The 19,802-nt window shown below is 40.5% G+C and overlaps 1 protein-coding gene across 3 annotated transcripts; it reads left to right on the forward strand.

Annotated features, from left to right (window-relative positions):
- The first annotated feature begins 9,002 nt into the window (after positions 1–9,002).
- Positions 9,003–18,876, forward strand: tcaim (T cell activation inhibitor, mitochondrial). 3 transcript variants are annotated; one of them, XM_019262735.2, is made up of 11 exons: positions 9,003–9,125; positions 9,764–9,851; positions 12,606–12,738; positions 13,010–13,160; positions 13,240–13,495; positions 14,132–14,254; positions 14,557–14,654; positions 16,555–16,646; positions 16,729–16,961; positions 17,052–17,183; positions 17,524–18,876. In XM_019262735.2, the coding sequence occupies exons 2-11, from the start codon at positions 9,775–9,777 to the stop codon at positions 17,747–17,749; spliced, it is 1,521 nt and encodes a 506-aa protein (XP_019118280.1). In that variant the 5' UTR covers positions 9,003–9,125; positions 9,764–9,774; the 3' UTR covers positions 17,750–18,876. The 3 variants fall into 3 exon arrangements, with proteins under 3 accessions (XP_019118280.1, XP_027142719.1, XP_027142718.1); XM_027286918.1 differs by having other exon boundaries at positions 17,122–17,183; positions 17,524–17,698; XM_027286917.1 differs by lacking the exon at positions 9,003–9,125 and having other exon boundaries at positions 9,748–9,851.
- Positions 18,877–19,802: the final 926 nt, after the last annotated feature.

Raw genomic sequence — 19,802 nt, forward strand, 5'->3', positions numbered from 1 at the left:
ATGCTTAACATGCTAATGTAACATGCTACTGTTAAATCTTGTACGTATGCCCATCAGCGCTAAACATGTAATGCTAAATCGAATGTTAACATGCTAATTAACATGTAATGCTAATGCTAATGCTAACGCTATCCATCACGCTCATGTTCAACATGCTATAGCTAAAATGCTAATGTTAATTGCTAGCATGTAGCGCTAGCTGCTCCTGTGTCTAAATAAACATGTTAAAAAAATGGACTGTTTGTGAGTGTTGCTTTTTGAATACCGACCCCCAGCACACAGCCCACTCTCCATCTCAAAATTTCTTTTCTAGTACTTGAATTTGCTGAGCAGTGTTCAGTAATAATGATGGGGAGACGACGGGGCCCGAGTCAGGCACACTCAAAATTTCTTTAGAAATTTTTCTATGAAAAATTTCTCTTGTTGGCTTCCTTTTTTTACTCGCTTCTCCTCCCAGAGTTTTGTCGCAATACACCAAAGCGGTATCAAAACGACCGGCTCGGCCGGGAATCGATGGTTTCTATGACTTTTCTAAGGTTTCGGCAAACGTGTTTTGCAAAAACCAAGAAGACGCACAAAACGATAGCCAAAAAATGAATGGGTGTGTTTGGCGAGAACTTTCCAGAGCTACAGTGAGTGATGTCATCGCTAGAGTGGAGAGGGGAGGAGAACAATCAGTAAAAATAAAACGGATTTGACTACCGTGGCCTCAAATGCCCCACTACAGCACGATTATACATAGAAACGTTAGCAAAATTTGTTTGTATCACTCCACATTGTGCAAGTGTCAGACATATAGTTTTGGCTCCTAATATGGGCTAATTATCGACTACTCCGCCACATCCATAACTCCAATGTTAAAGAAGGGGAAATTTCTGGAAGAAGGCCGAAGTACGTTTCTCTCTCTTCTCTGAGGGCACATTTCTTCATTTATCGACACAAAAACGAATATGTAAAACGATCAGGAAGGTCTAATCGTGCCTAGGTTAAGCCGGTTCATGATTTGAATACGGTTTGGCCAAAGTCTTCCTTTTCGAGGGAGTTCTCAACATTTTCTATCTCAGTCTCTAACTGCATTTAACAGGTGCCAGACACTGCTGCTGGATTAGGTCCTGGTTGCTTGGCAACCTCACGCCGCTGAAGGAGAAGAGGGGGGGGGAGGGCACAGAAGCCACGGCAGGCAGCCATTTTAGTAGTTCTGGCACTTAATTTGAACTTGTCTGTCTAAATGGCAGACAGAGACAGCAGAGCACTCGCTGTTACATGCTAATGATAATTACCATTAGCCACTAGGAATAAATACATGCTAAATATTAACATTGGTATAATGCAACCATGGTAATGTTAATTGCTAGTGCATCAGCGTTAACATGCTAATCTAACATGCTAATGCTACATGCTAATGCTAACAATGCTAAGTGTTAACATGCTAATTGCTATAACATGCACGCTATAACATGTGTAATGCTAAAGTTACAGGTTGAACATGCTATGGTTTTAACATGTTACATGTTATATGTAATATTACCACTTGTTTAACGAATTACCGTATGCTATGATTAACATGCTAATGCTAACTGAGCTGCTAATGTTAACATGCTAATGCTACACATAGTATGATAACATGTCTGCCAACTGTTAATGTTAACATGCTAAAGCTAACCAGCCAAATGTTCCAACATGGCTAATGTTAACATTGCTAATGGTAACATGCCAATGTTAACTGTTTTAGCACATCAGCGTTAAATGCTAATGCTACTGCTTACTGCTAACATGCTAATGTTAACTGTTATTAGCCCATCAGCGCTAACATGCTCAGGTAACACGCTAATGCTAACATGCAATGCCTAACTGCTAGTCCATCATTGTTACACATGCTAATGCTAACATGTTAACTTGCTAGCTAAAAATGCTAATGTTAATTGCAGCACTAATCGCCTAGCTGCTCCTGTGTTAAATAAACCTTTGTTAAAAATGACTGTTTTTGAGGTGTTGCTTTTTGAAAACAGACCCCCAGGCAACCACCCCACTCGGTCATCTAAAAATTTCTTTATAAGTACTTGAATTTGCTGAGCATTGTCAGTAATAATGCATGGGGACGACTGGGGCCAGAGTCAGGCACACTCAAAATTTCTTTAGAAATTTTTCTCGATTATTATTATTATTCTTATGCCTTTTTTTACTCGCTACTCCTCCCAGAGTTTTTGTCGCACATACACCAAAACGGTTATCAAAACGAACCGGCTCGGCGGTACGGGGGGGCAATTGTGTGCTATGACTCTTCTAGAGTTCGGCAAACGGTTTTGCCAAAAACCGCCAAAAACGAAGCCAAAAAATGAATGGGTGTGTATTGCGAGAACTTTCCACAGCTAGAGTGAGTGATGTCATCGCTAGAGTGGAGAGGGGAGAGAACGATCAGTGAAAAAATAAAACGGATTTGACTACCGTGGCCTCAAATGACCCACTACAGACATGATTTATACATAGAAACGTAGCAAAATTTGTCGTCTCACTCACATTTGTCAGACATATAGTTTTGGCATGACACGCAAATATGCGGCAGCAACTCCCATCCTCAGCCTCATATACTCCCATGTTAAAGAAGGCGGGAAATTTTCTGGAGGAAGGCAGAAGTAACGTTTCTCTCTCTTGCTCCTGAGGGCACATTTCTTCATTTATCGACACAAAACGAATATGTAGACGATCAGGAAGGTCTCATCCTGCCTCAGGTTAAGCCGGTTCAATGATTGGGAAAACGGTTTTGGCCAGAAGTCCTTCCTCTTCGAGGGAAGGTCTCAGCATTTTCTCTCAGTCTCAGAATTTCTACCTGGCATTTTAACAGGTGCAGACCAGCTGCTGCTGATTAGGTCCTGGTTGCTTGGCAACCTCAGCCTGCTGGTAGGAGGAGAGGGGGGAGGGGCCAGCAGGCATAAGCCATTTTAGTAGTTCTTGGCACTTAATTTGAACTTGTCTGTCTAGAATGGCAGACAGAGACAGCAGATCACCTGCTGCTGATTAGGTCCTGGTTGCTTGGCAACCTCAGCTTGCTTGAAGGAGGAGTGGGGGGGCATTAACATGTTAATGATAACATGCTAATGCTAACATGCTAATGTTAACTGCTAGCGCAGCAGCGTTAACATGCTAATGCTAACATGCTAATGCTAACATGCTAATGTTAACATGCTAATGTTAACTGCTAGCGCATCAACGTTATCATGCTAATGTTAACATGCGAATGTTAACATTTAATGTTAATTAATTAACATTAGCCACTTGGAATTAAACATGTTAATTACTAAAATGCTAATGTTAACATGCTAATGCTAACTGATAACATGCTAATGTTAACATGCTAATGTTAACATGTTAATGTTAACTGCTAGCGCATCAACGTTATCATGGTAATGCTAACATGCTAATGTTAACATTTAATGCTAATTAACATTAGCCACTCGGAATTAAACATGTTAATTACTAAAATGCTAATGCTAACATGCTAATGCTAACTGCTAGAGCATCAGCGTTACCATGCTAATGTTAACATGCTAATGTTAACATGTTAATGTTAACTGCCAGTGCATCAGTGTTAACATGCTAATGTTAACATGCTAATGCTAACATGTTAATGTTAACTTCTAGTGCAGCAGCGTTAACATGGTAATGCTAACATGGTAATGCTAACATGCTAATGTTAACTGCTAGCGCATCAACGTTATCATGCTAATGTTAACATGCTAATGTTAACATTTAATGCTAATTAACATTAGCCACTCGGAATTAAACATGTTAATTAATAAAATACTAATGTTAACATGCTAATGCTAACTGATAACATGTTAATGCTAACATGCTAATGTTAACTGCTAGCGCAGGAGCGTTAACATGTTAATGCTAACATGTTAATGCTAACATGCTAATGTTAACATGCTAATGTTAACTGCTAGCGCATCAACGTTATCATGCTAATGCTAACATGCTAATGTTAACATTTAATGCTAATTAACATTAGCCACTCGGAATTAAACATGTTAATTACTAAAATGCTAATGGTAACATGCTAATGCTAACTGCTAACGCATTACTGTTAACATGCTAATGCTAACATGGTAATGCTAACTGCTACAGCATCAGCGTCAACATGCTAATGTTAACATGCTAATGTTAACATGCTAATGTTAACTTCTAGTGCATCAGCGTTGACATGCCAATGGTAACATGTTAATGTTAACATGCTAATGCAAACTGCTAGTGCATCACCGTTAGCATGGTAATGTTAACATGCTAATGTTAATTTGCTAATGTTAACATGCTAATGATAACATGGTAATGCTAACATGTTAATTCAAACATGTTAATTCAAACATGCTAATGATAACTGCTAACGCATTAATGTTAACATGCTAATGTTAACTGCTAACGCATCAATGTTAACATGTTAATGTTAATGTAACATGCTAATGGTCATGTAATGTATGCTAGTGTAACATGCTACTGTTAACATGCTAATGTTAACTGCTAGCGCATCACCGCTAACATGCTAACATGCTAACGCTAACATTCTAATGTTAACATGCTGATGTTAATTTCTAGCGCTTCAGCGCTAACATGCAAATGCCAACAAGCTAATCAAATCAAATCAAATCAAATGCTCCTGTGTCTAAATAAACATGTTAAAAATTACTACTGAGGTGTGCTTTTTGGATCCAGACCCCCAGCAACAGCCCACTCATCAGGCAGACTCAAAATTTCTTTAGAAATTTTTCTAGTTTTTCTTCAACTTATTCTTCCGCCCTTTTTTTGTCTCGCTATCTCTCCCAGAGTTTTTGTCGCACATACACAAAACGGGTATCAAAACGTGTGGCTCGGGCAAGAATCGATTGCTATGACTTTTCTAAGAGTTTCGGCAAACGGTTTTGCCAAAAATCGCCAAAAAACATGCCAAAAAATTAATGGGTGTGTATTGCGAGAACTTTTGAGAGCTAGAGTGAGTGATGTCATCGCTAGAGTGGACAGGGAGAGAAAAAGTCGTTGAAAAATAAATTTGTAAACTGCGACTGTGGCCTCAAATGTGAAGCTACAGAAATAATTTATAGATAGAAACGTAGGAAAATTCGAGGCGGTCGCAGCGATAACACCGTTGAAGCTGTCAGATATATAGTTTTGGTGTGACACGTGGCAGCAACTCCCATCCTCAGCCTCATATACTGCCATGTTAAAAAGGCGGAAAATTTTCTGGAGGAAAGCAGGAGTAACGTTGCTCCTAAGGGCACATTTCTTCATTTATCGACACAAAACGACTATGTAGACGATCAGGAAGGGCTCATCCTGCTTGGGGTTAAGCCTGTTCAATGATTGGAAATACGATTTGGCCAAAAATCCTTCCTGTTCGAGAGAAGGTCTCAGCATTTTCTCTCAGACTCAGGATTTCTAACTGACATTTTAACAGGTGCAGATTAGCTGCTGCTGATTAGGTTCTGGTTGCTTGGCAACCTCAGCCTGCTTGAAGGAGGAGAGGGGGGAGGGGCCAGCAGGCAGAAGCCGAGCGGCGGCCATTTTAGTAGTTCTTGGTACTTAATTTGAACTTGTCTGTCTAAAATGGCAGACAGAGACAGCAGAGCAGTGTAAAGACATGCTATTTGCTAACATCAGCGACCAATGCTAAAATTAATGCTAATTAACATTAGCCACTAGGAATTAAATACATGTTAATTGCTAACATGATAACGTAACATGCTAATGCTAATTAACATTAGCCACTAGGAATTAAATACATGCTAATGTTAACATGTTAATGCCAACATGCTAATGTTAATTGCTAGCGCGTCAGCGCATCAGCATTAAAATGCTAATGTTAACATATTAACATGCTAATGTTAATTGCTAGCTCATAAAGGCTAACATGCTAATGTTAACATGTTAATGCTATCTTGCTAATGTTAATTGCTAGCGCTTCAGCGCATCAGCACTAACATGTTAATGCTAACATTTTAATGTTAACATGTTAATTGCTAATGCTAACATGGTAATTTTAACATGCTAATGTTAATTGCTTGCGCATCAGCGCTAACATTGTAATGCTAACATGGTAATGGTAACATGCTAATGCTAATTGCTAACGCATCAGCGCTAACATGCAAATGCTAACATGCTAAAGCTAACATGCTAATGTTATTTGCTAGCGCATCAGCATTAACATGTTAATGTTAACATGCTAATGGTAATTGCTAATGATAACATAGTAATGCTAACATGCTAATGTTAATTGCTTGCGCATGAGCGCTAACATGTTAATGTTAACATGGAAATGGTAACATGCTATTGCTAACATGCTAATGTTAACTGCTTGCGCATCAGCGCTAACATTTTAATGTTAACATGGTAATTGCTAGCGCATCAACGCTAACATGTTAATGCTAACATGCTAATGCTAACATGCTAATGTTAATTGCTAGCCCATCTGCGTTAACATGCTAAGGATAACATGCTAATGCTAATTGCTAGCACGTAAAAAAATTCACACGTTAAAAATGACTATTTGAGGTGTGCTTTTTGAATACAGACCCCCGGCAACAGCCCACTCGTCAGTCTCGGAATTTTCTTGTACTGAATTTGCTGAGCAGTGTCAGTAATAATGTATGGGGGCGACGGGGCCGGAGTCATGCACACTCAAAATTTCTTTAGAAATTTTCTAGTTATAAAATGTATTTAATTTTTAGGCTTCAGAAGGATGATTATGTTAACTGCAAGGATTTCTACTTTTCTTAAAGTGTAAGATGTTGACACCAGAGGTTCACATAGTGCCTCTTGCATATGACTATGTTTAGATTATTACAACACTTTGGTTCAAGTAAGCAAGTCTTGTTCCATGCTTGAAGTCAGTGTTGTTACACAAAATGCACTGTCTGTTGAGCTTGTTAAAATTTATCTTTATATTGCTTCATAAAATACCAGTCAGAAAGTAAATTAGTAACCTTTATCAGCTTTTGGTGCCATCTTCGTTCATCAAAAACAAAACATTGCTTCATAGATGCTGAACCAGTTACTGAACCAGACAACAGAATTCTTGTTGGTTAGATGTTGCTTCTTTTGCCTTGTTTGTAAGATTGTACTGGATTTTTTCTAATTATGATTCATAGAGATGTTTCAATTCAATTCAGTTTTATTTATATAGCACCAAATCATAACAAAAGTTATCTTATGACATTTTCCATACAGAGCAAGGTCTAAAACATACTGCTCTATATAATAATATCATTTACAGAGACTCAACAATTCCACCATGAGTAAGCACTTGTTGACGGTGACTTCCTTTTAATAGGCAGAACTCATGCTAGCAAGCTCATGGAAATGATTAAAGGATAAGTCTGGTGATGTGCAGTCAGCCAGTGTACAGTATTAGGTACACCTAGCTAAAACAAATGCAGTTTAATTGTGCTGCAGTAAATCCTCCTGTAAAGTTCTAATGTTTAGTTTGTGTTGAAATTGTTTGAAAGAGGCTTGATTCAACTTGAAGGATGTCGTTTGTGGTGCTTGTTTCCGTTCTGTAGTAGTTAGTGTTTCTACTCCACTTCTCTAAATTTCTCAGCTGGTTTTCTAAATCCAAATATTTCATAAAATTAAAAGTTAAAACAGATTTGTATAGCAGAACCTTTCTTCTTCTCTTTTCACAGGGGGCAGTCCTCTAGGCTGGACTTAAGTACCAAGCAGCATCTAAAATAGAGTCATCCAATGCAGGACTTTGACTTTAATGATGTGCATTATATAACATTGCTTGATTTGCATACATTGGTATTTTTAAAGGTACCTTCAAAAAACCAATGAGCTTGGAACTTGGTGCCACTAACAAGGTAAAGATGTCAGAGAGTATTTAAAGTCAGACCAACACATTGTTGGGCCTTTTGATTGAATTTATTGGCAATAAAAATGTATAATAAAATAAACTTCATTCTTTTGAGCTTTTTGAAAAGATTCCAGTGGTTGAAGAATTTCCAGCATACTCAACTGGAATCACTCCCACAGCATTATATTTAGGTGCACTGAGTCCACAAGTGAGCTTCCATTGAGAGCAGTCTTACCTGTAGGTATTGTGGTGATGGTGGAGCATACACACAGCAAAACACAGAAAAAGTAAGATGTTATAGGTGTGTTGCAAATATGGGACAGAATGCTGATTCCTACTATCAAACCATATCTCGAGTCCGGCCACACCATGAATAGTCGCAGAAAGGGTTCTTGAGCTGGAGCCTCTCCTTCAGCAGGTTGCTGCCATATGCAAAATACAGGAAGGTGAGGTTATTCTCCATTCTGTCTCTAACCAGAGGAAGATGAGAACAAAGAGAGTTGAGGTAAGGGGGACTATGCCCAGTTAGAAGGAGGCAACAATGAGGCAGAGAGTCAAGCAAAACCACAACTGAGTTTTTGGAAGAGCAGTGGACTGAGGTGAGAAAGCAGAGTGACAGATGTGTAGCACTGAGCTTCCAGCACCCATACACCATTCTCATGCTAATCCCCTGCAGTACTGAGCACTGAGCCCTATTCACACTCCCAATACACAGTTTGTTTTGAGCCAACAGCACTGATACACACACACACACACACACACACACTAAACAATACAGTCTCATAAAGTAATTAATAGTGTAATGATGAGAAACCTAACAGTAGGTCTTATGATTGGGGATTCAAAGTTTGGTCACTGAAAAGAAATAATGGGCACGGGTTGACATTACATGGCAAGCCCATAGAAAGGGTTAGAGTATCTAAATATCTTTTTTATGGACTGATGAAAATATGTGAAAGAAAGAAAGAAAGAAAGAAAGAAAGAAAGAAAGAAAGAAAGAAAGAAAGAAAGAAAGATTATGACATATACTGTAGGACTCAACTACTGTTACTTTATACACCAGTAAAAAGAACAAGTCAGATAAATGTGTAAATAGTTTCATTTGAATGAAACGGGTTTAATATTCACAATATGATGGCATCATAACGTTGTGACGTTACACACGGTACGGTACGGTAGGTGGCAGTATGAAGCTGTAATGGTGGACTGGAGGTGAGGAAACGGAAAAAGAACGAACCGACGAAGAAGAAGAGGAGAGGAGCTGACCGCTGTTCGTGCTGTGACGGTGAGACACACACACACACACACACACACACACACACACACACACACACTCAGCTGTGTGTGTGCTGTGACGGTGAGACACACACACACTCAGCTGTGTGTGTGCTGTAATGGTGAGACACACACACACTCAGCTGTGTGTGTGCTGTAATGGTGAGACACACACACACACACACACACACTCAGCTGTGTGTGTGCTGTGACGGTGAGACACACACACACACACACAGACTCAGCTGTGTGTGTGCTGTGACGGTGAGACACACACACACTCAGCTGTGTGTGCTGTAATGGTGAGACACACACACACACACACTCAGCTGTGTGTGTGCTGTGATGGTGAGACACACACACACTCAGCTGTCGGTAGTGTGACGGTGTCTGTGTGTGTGTGTCAGAGCTCTGTTCACTCGAGTGTGAGCAGGGACAGGGACAGGGACAGACGGACTGCTCAGTGCTAACACTGTGAGCTGTCTCACTGAGGACAAGTTCCACCAACAGTCTTAACTTACCTGTTCACGTCAACCTGAGGTCACGTGTCATTGTTTGATTCATAAGGTTGATAAACTGATAATTTGATATTTGTTGTGACGAGCTGATGGTGCAAACCCTTCCAGTAACACGTGGATGTGCTCATAGATGGACTGCTGATGGGACCGGCTGCAGAGTCCACGAGACCAGTGACGTCAGCCATGTCTGTCAACTCCTTCCTGCGATATAGCATCAGGTACTGTCGTGACGTCTCTGTGACCGGCCTGTGTATGACGCTGTGTTAGCTCCAGCTCTGAGCTCAGGACAGGTACAGGTGATGGTGCTCGGGGTAAGAAGGGTGAGGTCAAGTCAGCAGGGTTCTAAGCAAAGTGTGACGTCATTTCACCATGTATCACTATGGCTGACTGATCATTGGCTTGATATTTTAGTTTTGTTTGTATTATCATCATGCAGATGTACATTAATACATAAATCTACATTAACATGCAGACTTACATTAATACATGAATTGAGGGAACACACAATTTAGCCCTGATGCTGCTGCGTCTTCAGGTTTGTAGTCAGCATTCTGTAGTATTGCTAAATATTCCACCCACAGCATTACCTGAGAGGTTACATGTTATGAGTAATAGCAGTGGTGTTATTGAAAAATGTAATATTACATACGTGAGAGGTCCATAATATCAGAAATGCCTCTCAATGCTCTCCACTGCAAACTACAACCTCAACAATAAACATACTAGTTAAATGAATACCTCTCTGACAGTGTCAACAAAAGCTGAAACATTTTAAGCTAGTAGAATTTATGGAAGAGTTATTGTATTGAGTCAAATTGGATTGCATAAGTGCACCAAATGAAGTGGCTGGTCCGTGTATATGTGTATATAAATACAGATACAATGAGAGCAGGTACAACTAGGTGGGTCAAGGCAAACTTAACACGCAGAACACCCAAAATACACACACACATTTCCATGAGTTCCACTAGAACAAAGGTCGTGCTGTTGGAGAGGCTGTTGAACTAGCGTATTGTACACAGCTTTATTATCATAACACCTGAAAGTGTGTGTCCCTGTGCCAGTGTCTGCACCACAGTGTGCTGCTGCTGAACACGTCCGACAAATGGAGGACAAGGACCTTGAAAGAAGGAATTTAGTTATTTTTATTTTTGGAAGATATTTTGTTGAGCTCCATGCACTTTTAATAATAACGTTGAAAGGTTCTCTTTTGCAGCATTTAATTACATATGTGCTTAAGAAATGTAAGAAAGAAAGAAATTGAAACCCTTGTAGTGTAGCAATGTAACGTAGCAATAACACAGTGTCATGTTTCATTAAACATATTGAAAGGCAACACTTTATTAGGTACACCTTGCTAGTGCCGGGTTGGACCCCCTTTTGCCTTCAGAACTGCCTTAATCCTTTGTGGCATAGATTCAACAAGGTACTGGAAACATTCCTTAGAGAGTTTGGTCCATTTTGACATGATAGCATCACGCAGTTGCTGCAGATTTATCGGCTGCACATCCATGATGCGAATCTCCCGTTCCACCACATCCCAAAGGTGCCCTATTGGATTGAGATCTGGTAACTGTGGAGGCCATTTGAGTACAGTGAACTCATTGTCATGTTCAAGAAACCAGTCTGAGATGATTCGAGCTTTATGACGTGGCGCGTTATCCTGCTGGAAGTAGCCATCAGAAGATGGGTACACTGTGGTCATAAAGGGATGGACATGGTCAGCAACAATACTCAGGTAGGCCGTGGTGTTGCAACGATGCTCAATTGGTACTAAGGGGCCCAAAGTGTGCCAAGAAAATATCCCCCACACCATTACACCACCACCAGCAGCCTGAACCGTTGATACAAGGCAGGATGGATCCATGCTTTCATGTTGTTGATGCCAAATTCTGACCCTACCATCCGAATGTCACAGCAGAAATCAAGACTCATCAGACCAGGCAACGTTTTTCTAATCTTCTATTGTCCAATTTTGGTGAGCCTGTGCAGATTGTAGCCTCAGTTTCCTGTTCTTAGCTGACAGGAGTGGCACCCGGTGTGGTCTTCTGCTGCTGTAGCCCATCTGCCTCAAGGTTCAACGTGTTATGCGTTCAGAGATGCTCTTCTGCATACCTTGGTTGTAACGAGTGGTTATTTGAGTTACTATTGCCTATCTATCAGCTCGAACTAGTCATCAATTTCTTCTCTGACCTCTGGCATCAACAAGGCATTTTTGCCCACAGAACTGCCGCTCACTAGATATTTTCTCTTTTTCGGACCAGTCTCTGTAAACCCTAGAGATGGTTGTGTGTGAAAATCCCAGTAGATCAGCAGTTTCTGAAATACTCAGACCAGCCTGTCTGGCACCAACAACCATGCCACGTTCAAAGTCACTTAAATCACCTTTCTTCCCCATTCTGATGCTCGGTTTGAACTGCAGAAGATCGTCTTGACCATGTCTACATGCCTAAATGCATTGAGTTGCTGCCATGTGATTGGCTGATTAGAAATTTGCATTAACAAGCAGTTGGACAGGTGTGCCTAATAAAGTGGCCGGTGAGTGTATATTATTGTTAACTCAGGAAAATGACACAGATAAAGAAATTCTAACATTCCTACCCATAAAAAGTTCTGTGCATTACAATGGAATGAAGTGTTGAAGAAACATGAAACCAGCTGATCCCAGAGCAGGTAGTGCTGCCTGTGCTGATTAGAATATTGTATTATTAACTCAAAGTCATTTATCAAATAAAAATGACTAACGTGTTTGATGTGTACATTGTCAGTGTGATGATGCTGAGCTTCATTTAGATCATCTCACAATTCAAACTTTTATAGAGTGAACAGTTGGTTGAAAAACAAGCAACAGACTAAAATAATGATTGTAGTAATAATAATACCACCACCACCATCACTGTTCTAATACTTACGTCCTCCCTGTTTTCTCCACATGGAACTGATAGTGACCTTTGATATTTTTGTATGTGCAGGCTGGAAAGGAGACACGTGGCCACACGTTTAGTCCAGCAGAGAGCTCTGTCAGGGGCAGATGCTGTCAATGCACTCAGACCCTTTTATTTTGCAGTACATCCTGACTTCTTTGGCCAGTATCCCAGGGAACGGGTAGGTCTCTATATCATGAATTGTTTAGCAGTTCATAAATCCAAATACATATTCTGTTCTTAATCAGACAAAGCTAACTGAACTGCTACTGTTAACATATTGGTAATCTGACATGAGGCTACAGAGGTTGTGTTCAGACTGTTAGCAGTTGGAGTGTTTGTGTGTGTAGCAGCAGGATCACACCAAGCATTTGGGAGGCTGGAAGGCGACTGCTGGTCAGAACATAACCCTAATTTTCATCATCCAAGCGGTTTAATGTTGTTTTTGACAGGAAGTGAATGAGAATTCATTAAAGAGGCTAAATGGCTATCTGGACAACTTGCAGAAGCCTGGCTCACAGTCAGTTCAGCCAATGAAGCTCACCTTTTATGTCAGGGACACAAAGGACAGCAGTGATGTGCAGCCAGACCTTCTCACTTCAGGTACAGATTCCATTCATGTTGTTCAGGATTTCTGTGAGTTCTATCTTTAGACATCTAAAAGCTCCTGTCTGCTTCTCAGGGTTCCGTTCCGTGAGTTTCACCCTGCACACAAATGACGTCTTGAGCACAGTGATGAATGTCTTGAAGTCCTGCAGATTGCCTATGGAGCACATGAGGGGACTGACAGCAAGGGCAGAGATATCTAAAAGTCCACCTGAGGCAGGGGTCCCTTTCTACAGACCCATAAAATGGGATAAGAGCTACTACACCTTCACAGGTTTCAGAGACCCTGAGCAGGAGCTGCAGGCGGCCAGGAGAGCGGACCCTACACTCAGGTTAGTAATACTCAGCTCTATATAACAACTTACAATTACAACTGTATATTATGTAATATATATATATATATATATATATATATATATATCGATATTATATATATAATATATGTAGAGCTGGGTATCAAATTTCAATACTTTTTCACAGAATGTATATACAGAAAACGTAAATCTTAAATTATAATTATTAATGACATACCATATAATGGATGAACAACATTATCTGTTGAAGTGTACGTACACTACGTACATATAGTTTGCTGTAGAATTTTGTCATTCCTGCAACTAAGCCACTCACACCGTCTTCCACTGCAGATGTGCCATGTTTTTTTGCACACCCTCTCCACAGCAGTGCTTTGCTGTAGTGCCAGACTTCTGGCTGTATGACCAAAGCTTAACTGTGTCTGCTGTTTGAAGCTTCAGCTTTTTTATTCAAAATGTCTGCCTGCTAGAAGCCATGATGAGAGCACTGACTGTGAACCGAAGCAGTAAAGTTGTGGGCCGTGAACACAAAAGAATGAACTACATAGAGCTGTCAGGAACTGCGGAGTTGCTGATCATTCCATGTGTTTGTCACCATTCTATTAGTTCATTCTACAGAGACATCTCACGTTGCTTTGTCTTTGTCTTTGTCAGCTTGTGGCTCAGAAACAATGAGCCCGAGGCAACCAAGAAGCACACTGCTAGTCTTCCTCGGAGAGAAGAGCTGATCAGACTGAAGAAGGAGCTGTGTCACAAATTTGATCTGGCTGATATCAGGTACATTCAACTCTACTGTTCCCCTCACAGAGAGTTAGTGCTGACAACACTGTAGTCTCCTCACCTGTCTGAAGAACCTGATCAACCTTGTTCTTGGCAAAACTCTGAAGCTTTAGTGACTGTATTGTAAGTTACTGCAGAGCACAGTTTAAATTAAAATAGTTGAAATTAGAATATTAAATAGTGGCAAAGGTATAGTGAATTGTTCTCAAGAGGGGTTTGGCTATTGAACTTTAATTCAAGGCTGTGCATGGACTAGTAAGAAACTGCATTATTCTGATGACATGAGTTGTGTGGTGCAGGTGGCAGCGCAGCTGGGGAGTGGCCCACAGGTGCTGTCAGCTTCAGAGTCTGAGCAGACTGTCTCAGCAGAACCCAGAGGCCCTGATCAACCTGCAAGGTAAAGAGAGTCACTGAGGAAAGGACAACTGTCTGCAGTAGGCAGTAAGCCATACTCATCCTGTCTGTCTGACCAGAGCATCTGGTTTAAAGTAGTGCTTCTCATGGAGACTCCAGCATGTGTGGTCACATGGACACAGCTCTCTCCTAACTTCATTCAAAGCTTCAGTGTTTCACTGTCATTTCGTGGGGTGCTTCTTATTTGTCCTCATTTTTTCCTTGTTTTCTTAACCTTGTCCTTTCCTTACGTCTTAGGGCTTGTTTACACCTGGCATTAACATGTCTTAAGTGATCCAATCACAAGTGGACAGCTCATGTACAGGTGTGAATACAATCGAGATGTACAGAGATCTGATCATTCAGACCACATTCGGAGGTGGTATGGGCCGCATATAGTCACATTCTTACAGCAGTGTGTACTAGGGGCTGTAAAAGGTATCCATACTTTGATATCTTTGCCATAGAATGTGTTTAAAATGATACAGTCTCCATTATTTACATATTAATAGAATCTAAAATGCTGAAGTTGTTTTAACAATCAAATCGACGATGAACTAGTGGATAATCTCCACCTCGCATGTGGTCGCTGATCACTGACTGACATGCACTGCTGCAGAGACACGCTCAGACAAACAGTATGTAGGTGAACACAGAGTTTATTTTACAAGCGTGGAGCAGGTACATTTGCTCTTCACTGTATATGTACAAGCACATTAGACTACCGACAGAAGCCACAACAACAGGAAGTAGTAAACAAAAAGCATGCTGTGTGATTTGCATGGTAAAAAACAACAAAGCATTTGGTCTTTGCAAACTGAAATATGACGTACATGTTTATTTGTATATGGAGTGGGAAGTGGTCATTCTAATGCTAGGTGTGTGAATTGACATCCTTGATGAGCTGTACACGTATGATCTGATCAGCCAACACACGTGAACATTTGTGGATCAGAGTGGCTACATTTACAGGAAACCTGCTTTACATTTGTGTTTTCCTTCTCATCTGTATGTAGGAATACATGTGATGTATTAAACAGAGCAGCTGATGTAACAGAAAACATAAAGAGAATAAATAAATATATAAAAATAAAAAGTGTGGCAGTTCCAAACAGGTTTAAGGGGATCAAACATTATGCTGCTAACCATATACCTCATGTGATAACTAGACGAGCCGCTCTACTGTCTGAGCCACAGCCACCCCTGAATCAATTTAACAACCCCAAAAATGATGAAACAAGACTTTTGTTTCAGTCTCTGTGGATTGATTTGAAACTAATGAAGGATGTGGATTAACAGTCTGAGGGCACACTGAAAAGTATAATCAGAAGGTTGGAGGACTTTGAGCTAAGTGAAAGTGTCAGTCAAAATGTTTTTCTAACTAAAGGGGCTTTCTCAGCATGGACTCGTAGCTACATTAAAGGTTTTTAAGGGAGCAGTGCATGGAACTAGAATAACAAGGAGTCCTAACTGACATGGACTTCCCTCCTTAAAGATGGTTTAATAATCCAGAGAGTAGTTTGTCTCATTATTCTTTGGCAGTTTGAACCTGACACAGTGTCATTCACACATTTAGCATTAAAGGAGTGTGTTCATCTGATAACAGAGTTGCACACAGGCTGGTGTATCCTCCCTCTGTCTTCCTTTGGGACGCCACCTCACTCCTCTACTCCAAATGTAAATAAGGGAACTGAGACATCGTCAATGATAGTACCACATGAATCTGAAGGGACATGAGAAGTGACAGCTGTGGCAGACTGACAGTTTGTCCTTGTCGAATTGACAGTCATGGTGAAATGAAAGAGTCAGAGCTTCTGTGGACCATGGACCACTTTTATACAACACTTTTGTTGTATAAAATGGGTGAACTTCCCTTTTAATCAGCTTCTCCACCTTCACTCCAGGACACACTGTTGTGTTTGCTGACCAGTCAGGGATGAACGCCTCTGGACACGTCATGCTGGGAACCATGGATGTTCATCATCAGTGGACCAAAGTAATGCAGCTGCAGTGTTCCTGCTGTCACATGTTCTGTGTCCCTCTGTTTTTTGACCCCTTCTTGTCCTGTGTGTGTCCAGTTGTTTGAGCAGGTGTCCAGCTATCGCAGCCTGCAGCAGCAGACAGACTGGCTGAAGGAGAGGATCAGTCTTCTCCTGGGTGGAGCTCAAGTGATCCATGTGGAGAGGCTGGGACCCGTCCAGCCCATCACAGAGCACTACAGCACCCTCAATACGTTCCACAAGAGCCTGATGTCCCGATGCCTTCGCCTGCACCCCAGGAGCCTGCAGGGGCTCACCATGTTGTTGGAAAAGTATGTTGTCACATTACCATCTAATAGCCTCAAACAATGACCCGTGCTTTAACAAAGTAAGACATGATTTGTTGTTTGTGTCGATGACAGTGACCGCACTAGCCCCAGTCTTCATGAGATGGGGCACTTCATTATCCCTACCAACTGTGACTTTCCTAAGCTGCAGGTCTTCCTACAAAGCCACGCCCATGAGGCCAGACAGCGCACAGAGCGCAAAAAGCAGTGAGTAACACACATCACATCATCAGTTGAGTAGACTCCCTGCTCTTTATACAGAACAGCACATCAGGCTGTAAACTTAGAGTATTGTCTCAAAATGACCTGGAAACAAAGCTAACCACACTCACGAGGGTCCATGGGGGTCTGATGTCAGTTTCATAATGCCTGCAAATGTCTGTCCACAATGTGTTTTATGACAGAACACTAAATCACGAATGTGCAGTGTGCCATATAAAATAGTGATTGTCCTTTTGCCTGTTATGTTTGTTCCACAGTACACTAAATGTTATACTGGTTCATCAGATTTGTTATGGACTCATATTATACTTCTTTGTCTGTCCAGACTGCAGGTGGAGGAGGAGGCTGTGGTGAAGCAGTGTCTCCAGAATCTGTCTCTCAGGAGTCTGTCCAAGGAGCCCAGTGTCAGCTCCAGCCAGATGATCTTTTGCTGTAGGAGACTGGTGGATCTGAGTTCACCTCTCATGCAGGGCCTCCATATCTGTATATCTCACTTCTACTCAGTTATGCAGGATGGGGACCTGTGTGTCCCTTGGGACTGGAAGAGCTGAACGAGTTGCAGGATTCTCAGGAAGTCTGAAGAAGAAAGACACATTTTTAGAAGTTCAGTGTTGTTCAGGCAGTAAATAGCTATGTTTCACAGGATTTGTTAGATGTCTGGTGGTAACAACAGACTTCAGATCTGTTAGATCTTGAGGGAAACCTTTGATGACCAGTGGGGTCTCAATAGGGAACACTTTATCCTGTTGCTAAAGAAGTCAAATAGAAGAAGAATCGAAGAACAGCAGAGCTCAAAGGTTTCCAACCTACAGGAAGAATATATAAAAAAACATTATGTTTAATTAGATTTTTGTCAAATGTTACAATTTCTTCTAAAATACTGGAGAACTTAATAGACTAAATAGCCTTTGGTTGAAAGACAGATAGATGATGTGGGCTAGCATTACTTGGCCATTAACAGTCACAAGCCAAACGTGGACCTATGACAGAGGCGAAGTCAGTATTTTTTGTTGCTGTGTGAAGTTCACTGATAAAGAATGAAACTGTTGGAAATAAATGTAATACACTAAATCATACACACTGAACCTTTAAATAATGGTTCTGCTAAAGCCACAAACTGTGACCCAAATGTAAGCTAAAATAATCATTGAACCACCAAAATTCAGCACAGAACCTATCACTCTAAATCTGATGACAGTCAAGCTGCTGTTGTGAAGTAAAAAAGAAAAGCTTGCTGTCTTAGAGGGGTGAGATGCATTTAACTGTAAATCTGGAAATAAAAGCACACTTTAGTCTGTCCTTGAAGCATTCATGGAGTCACACTGTAAAAAATTAAAATAATAGTGTGTTCTCACCTCCGCTACCCCGTCACTGTCACCCTTAAATGATCAATACTGTAGTTGTATCAAGTTCTGATGTTCATGACTCACGGCTCATGACTTCAGCACACAATCCAGGAACATTAATAAAGACATTAATAAAGTCACATGTGATCAGTGTATGATTGTTGCTTGTTTTACTGGATGGAGCTGCTTTGGTTATGGACCCACTCATCATTTGAAACAATCTTACTGTTACACACATGGGGAGTTGGAGTACTCTGTTGATCTACATTTGAACTTTGTAAAGGTACTTTAGCTGTGAAACAGATGGTTCAAATAAAAATGTTCATTTCTGACTGGACTATTTATTATGCCAACTGTTAATGTGAGAAAACACTGGGCTCTAAAGAACACTGTAGAAACATAATGTAATAAGATTACATATTACAACATCACTGCAGATCATGTAGCCATGGCAGCCTCTGTTGTTTAGTATTTTTAGTACTCTTTTTTTCTCCAGGGAATTTTGTGGGCAAGCGTTTACTTTGCCTTTCTACTGTCTGGACTGCTTCATTCACATTTCAGGATTCAGGAAAAATCACAGTACCATTACGGCAGTTTTCAAGGTAGTTAATATTTCCTTAGCACTTGATAAAAAACAGCATTGTGCATCTCTTTTTATTAATTTAGCCAAGGCTTTTGACACAGTCAACTATTTTATCCTCAGAAAGAGACTTTTTGATATCAGGCTGTCAGAGCAAGCAGTCAGTTGGTTCTCAAACTACTTTACCAATAGGCCCCAGTGTGTAAAGTTTGATGGTCAGTACTCTGATGTTTGTAAGGGTGTTCCACAGGACTCTGTGGTAGGCCCACTTCCTTTTACTATTTTTATAATTAATTTGCGTCACAATGTGAATGATACAGATTTTCACTTCTACGATGAGGGTAGTTACTGTATTTATTGCAGTGAACTCTTGCTAAAGCTGTTAACCACTTGCAATGTGTTTTTAAGGTTGTACAGGAAACCTTGTCTCATTTAAAACCAAGTGCATGTTATTTTCTAATGCCCAGGGTAGACCACAGAATATTCATTCAGTGGTAGGTCGTGAAGGAAAAGTCATTGAAAGGGTTAACTCCTATAAATACCTAGCCATTCTAATCAATGATTCTCTGACTTTTAAGCCATGTACAGTGCATGGTGAAAAAAAAAGAGTTTATATTTCACAAACAAGTTGTGTTTCTCTTTTAATAATAATTTATTTGATGTAAAAGATAGACTAGT

This window comes from Larimichthys crocea, chromosome XIII (assembly GCF_000972845.2).
Source record: "Larimichthys crocea isolate SSNF chromosome XIII, L_crocea_2.0, whole genome shotgun sequence".
In the NCBI taxonomy this organism is placed as follows: Eukaryota; Metazoa; Chordata; class Actinopteri; family Sciaenidae; genus Larimichthys; species Larimichthys crocea.

Bases quoted from the DNA above. Each gene is read 5' to 3' on its own strand.
- tcaim (XM_019262735.2), top strand. From the start codon at position 9,775: ATGGGACCGGCTGCAGAGTCCACGAGACCAGTGACGTCAGCCATGTCT. The intron at 14,255-14,556 runs GTACATTCAACT...TGTGTGGTGCAG, and splicing joins TTTGATCTGGCTGATATCAG to GTGGCAGCGCAGCTGGGGAG. The intron at 14,655-16,554 runs GTAAAGAGAGTC...CCTTCACTCCAG, and splicing joins GGCCCTGATCAACCTGCAAG to GACACACTGTTGTGTTTGCT.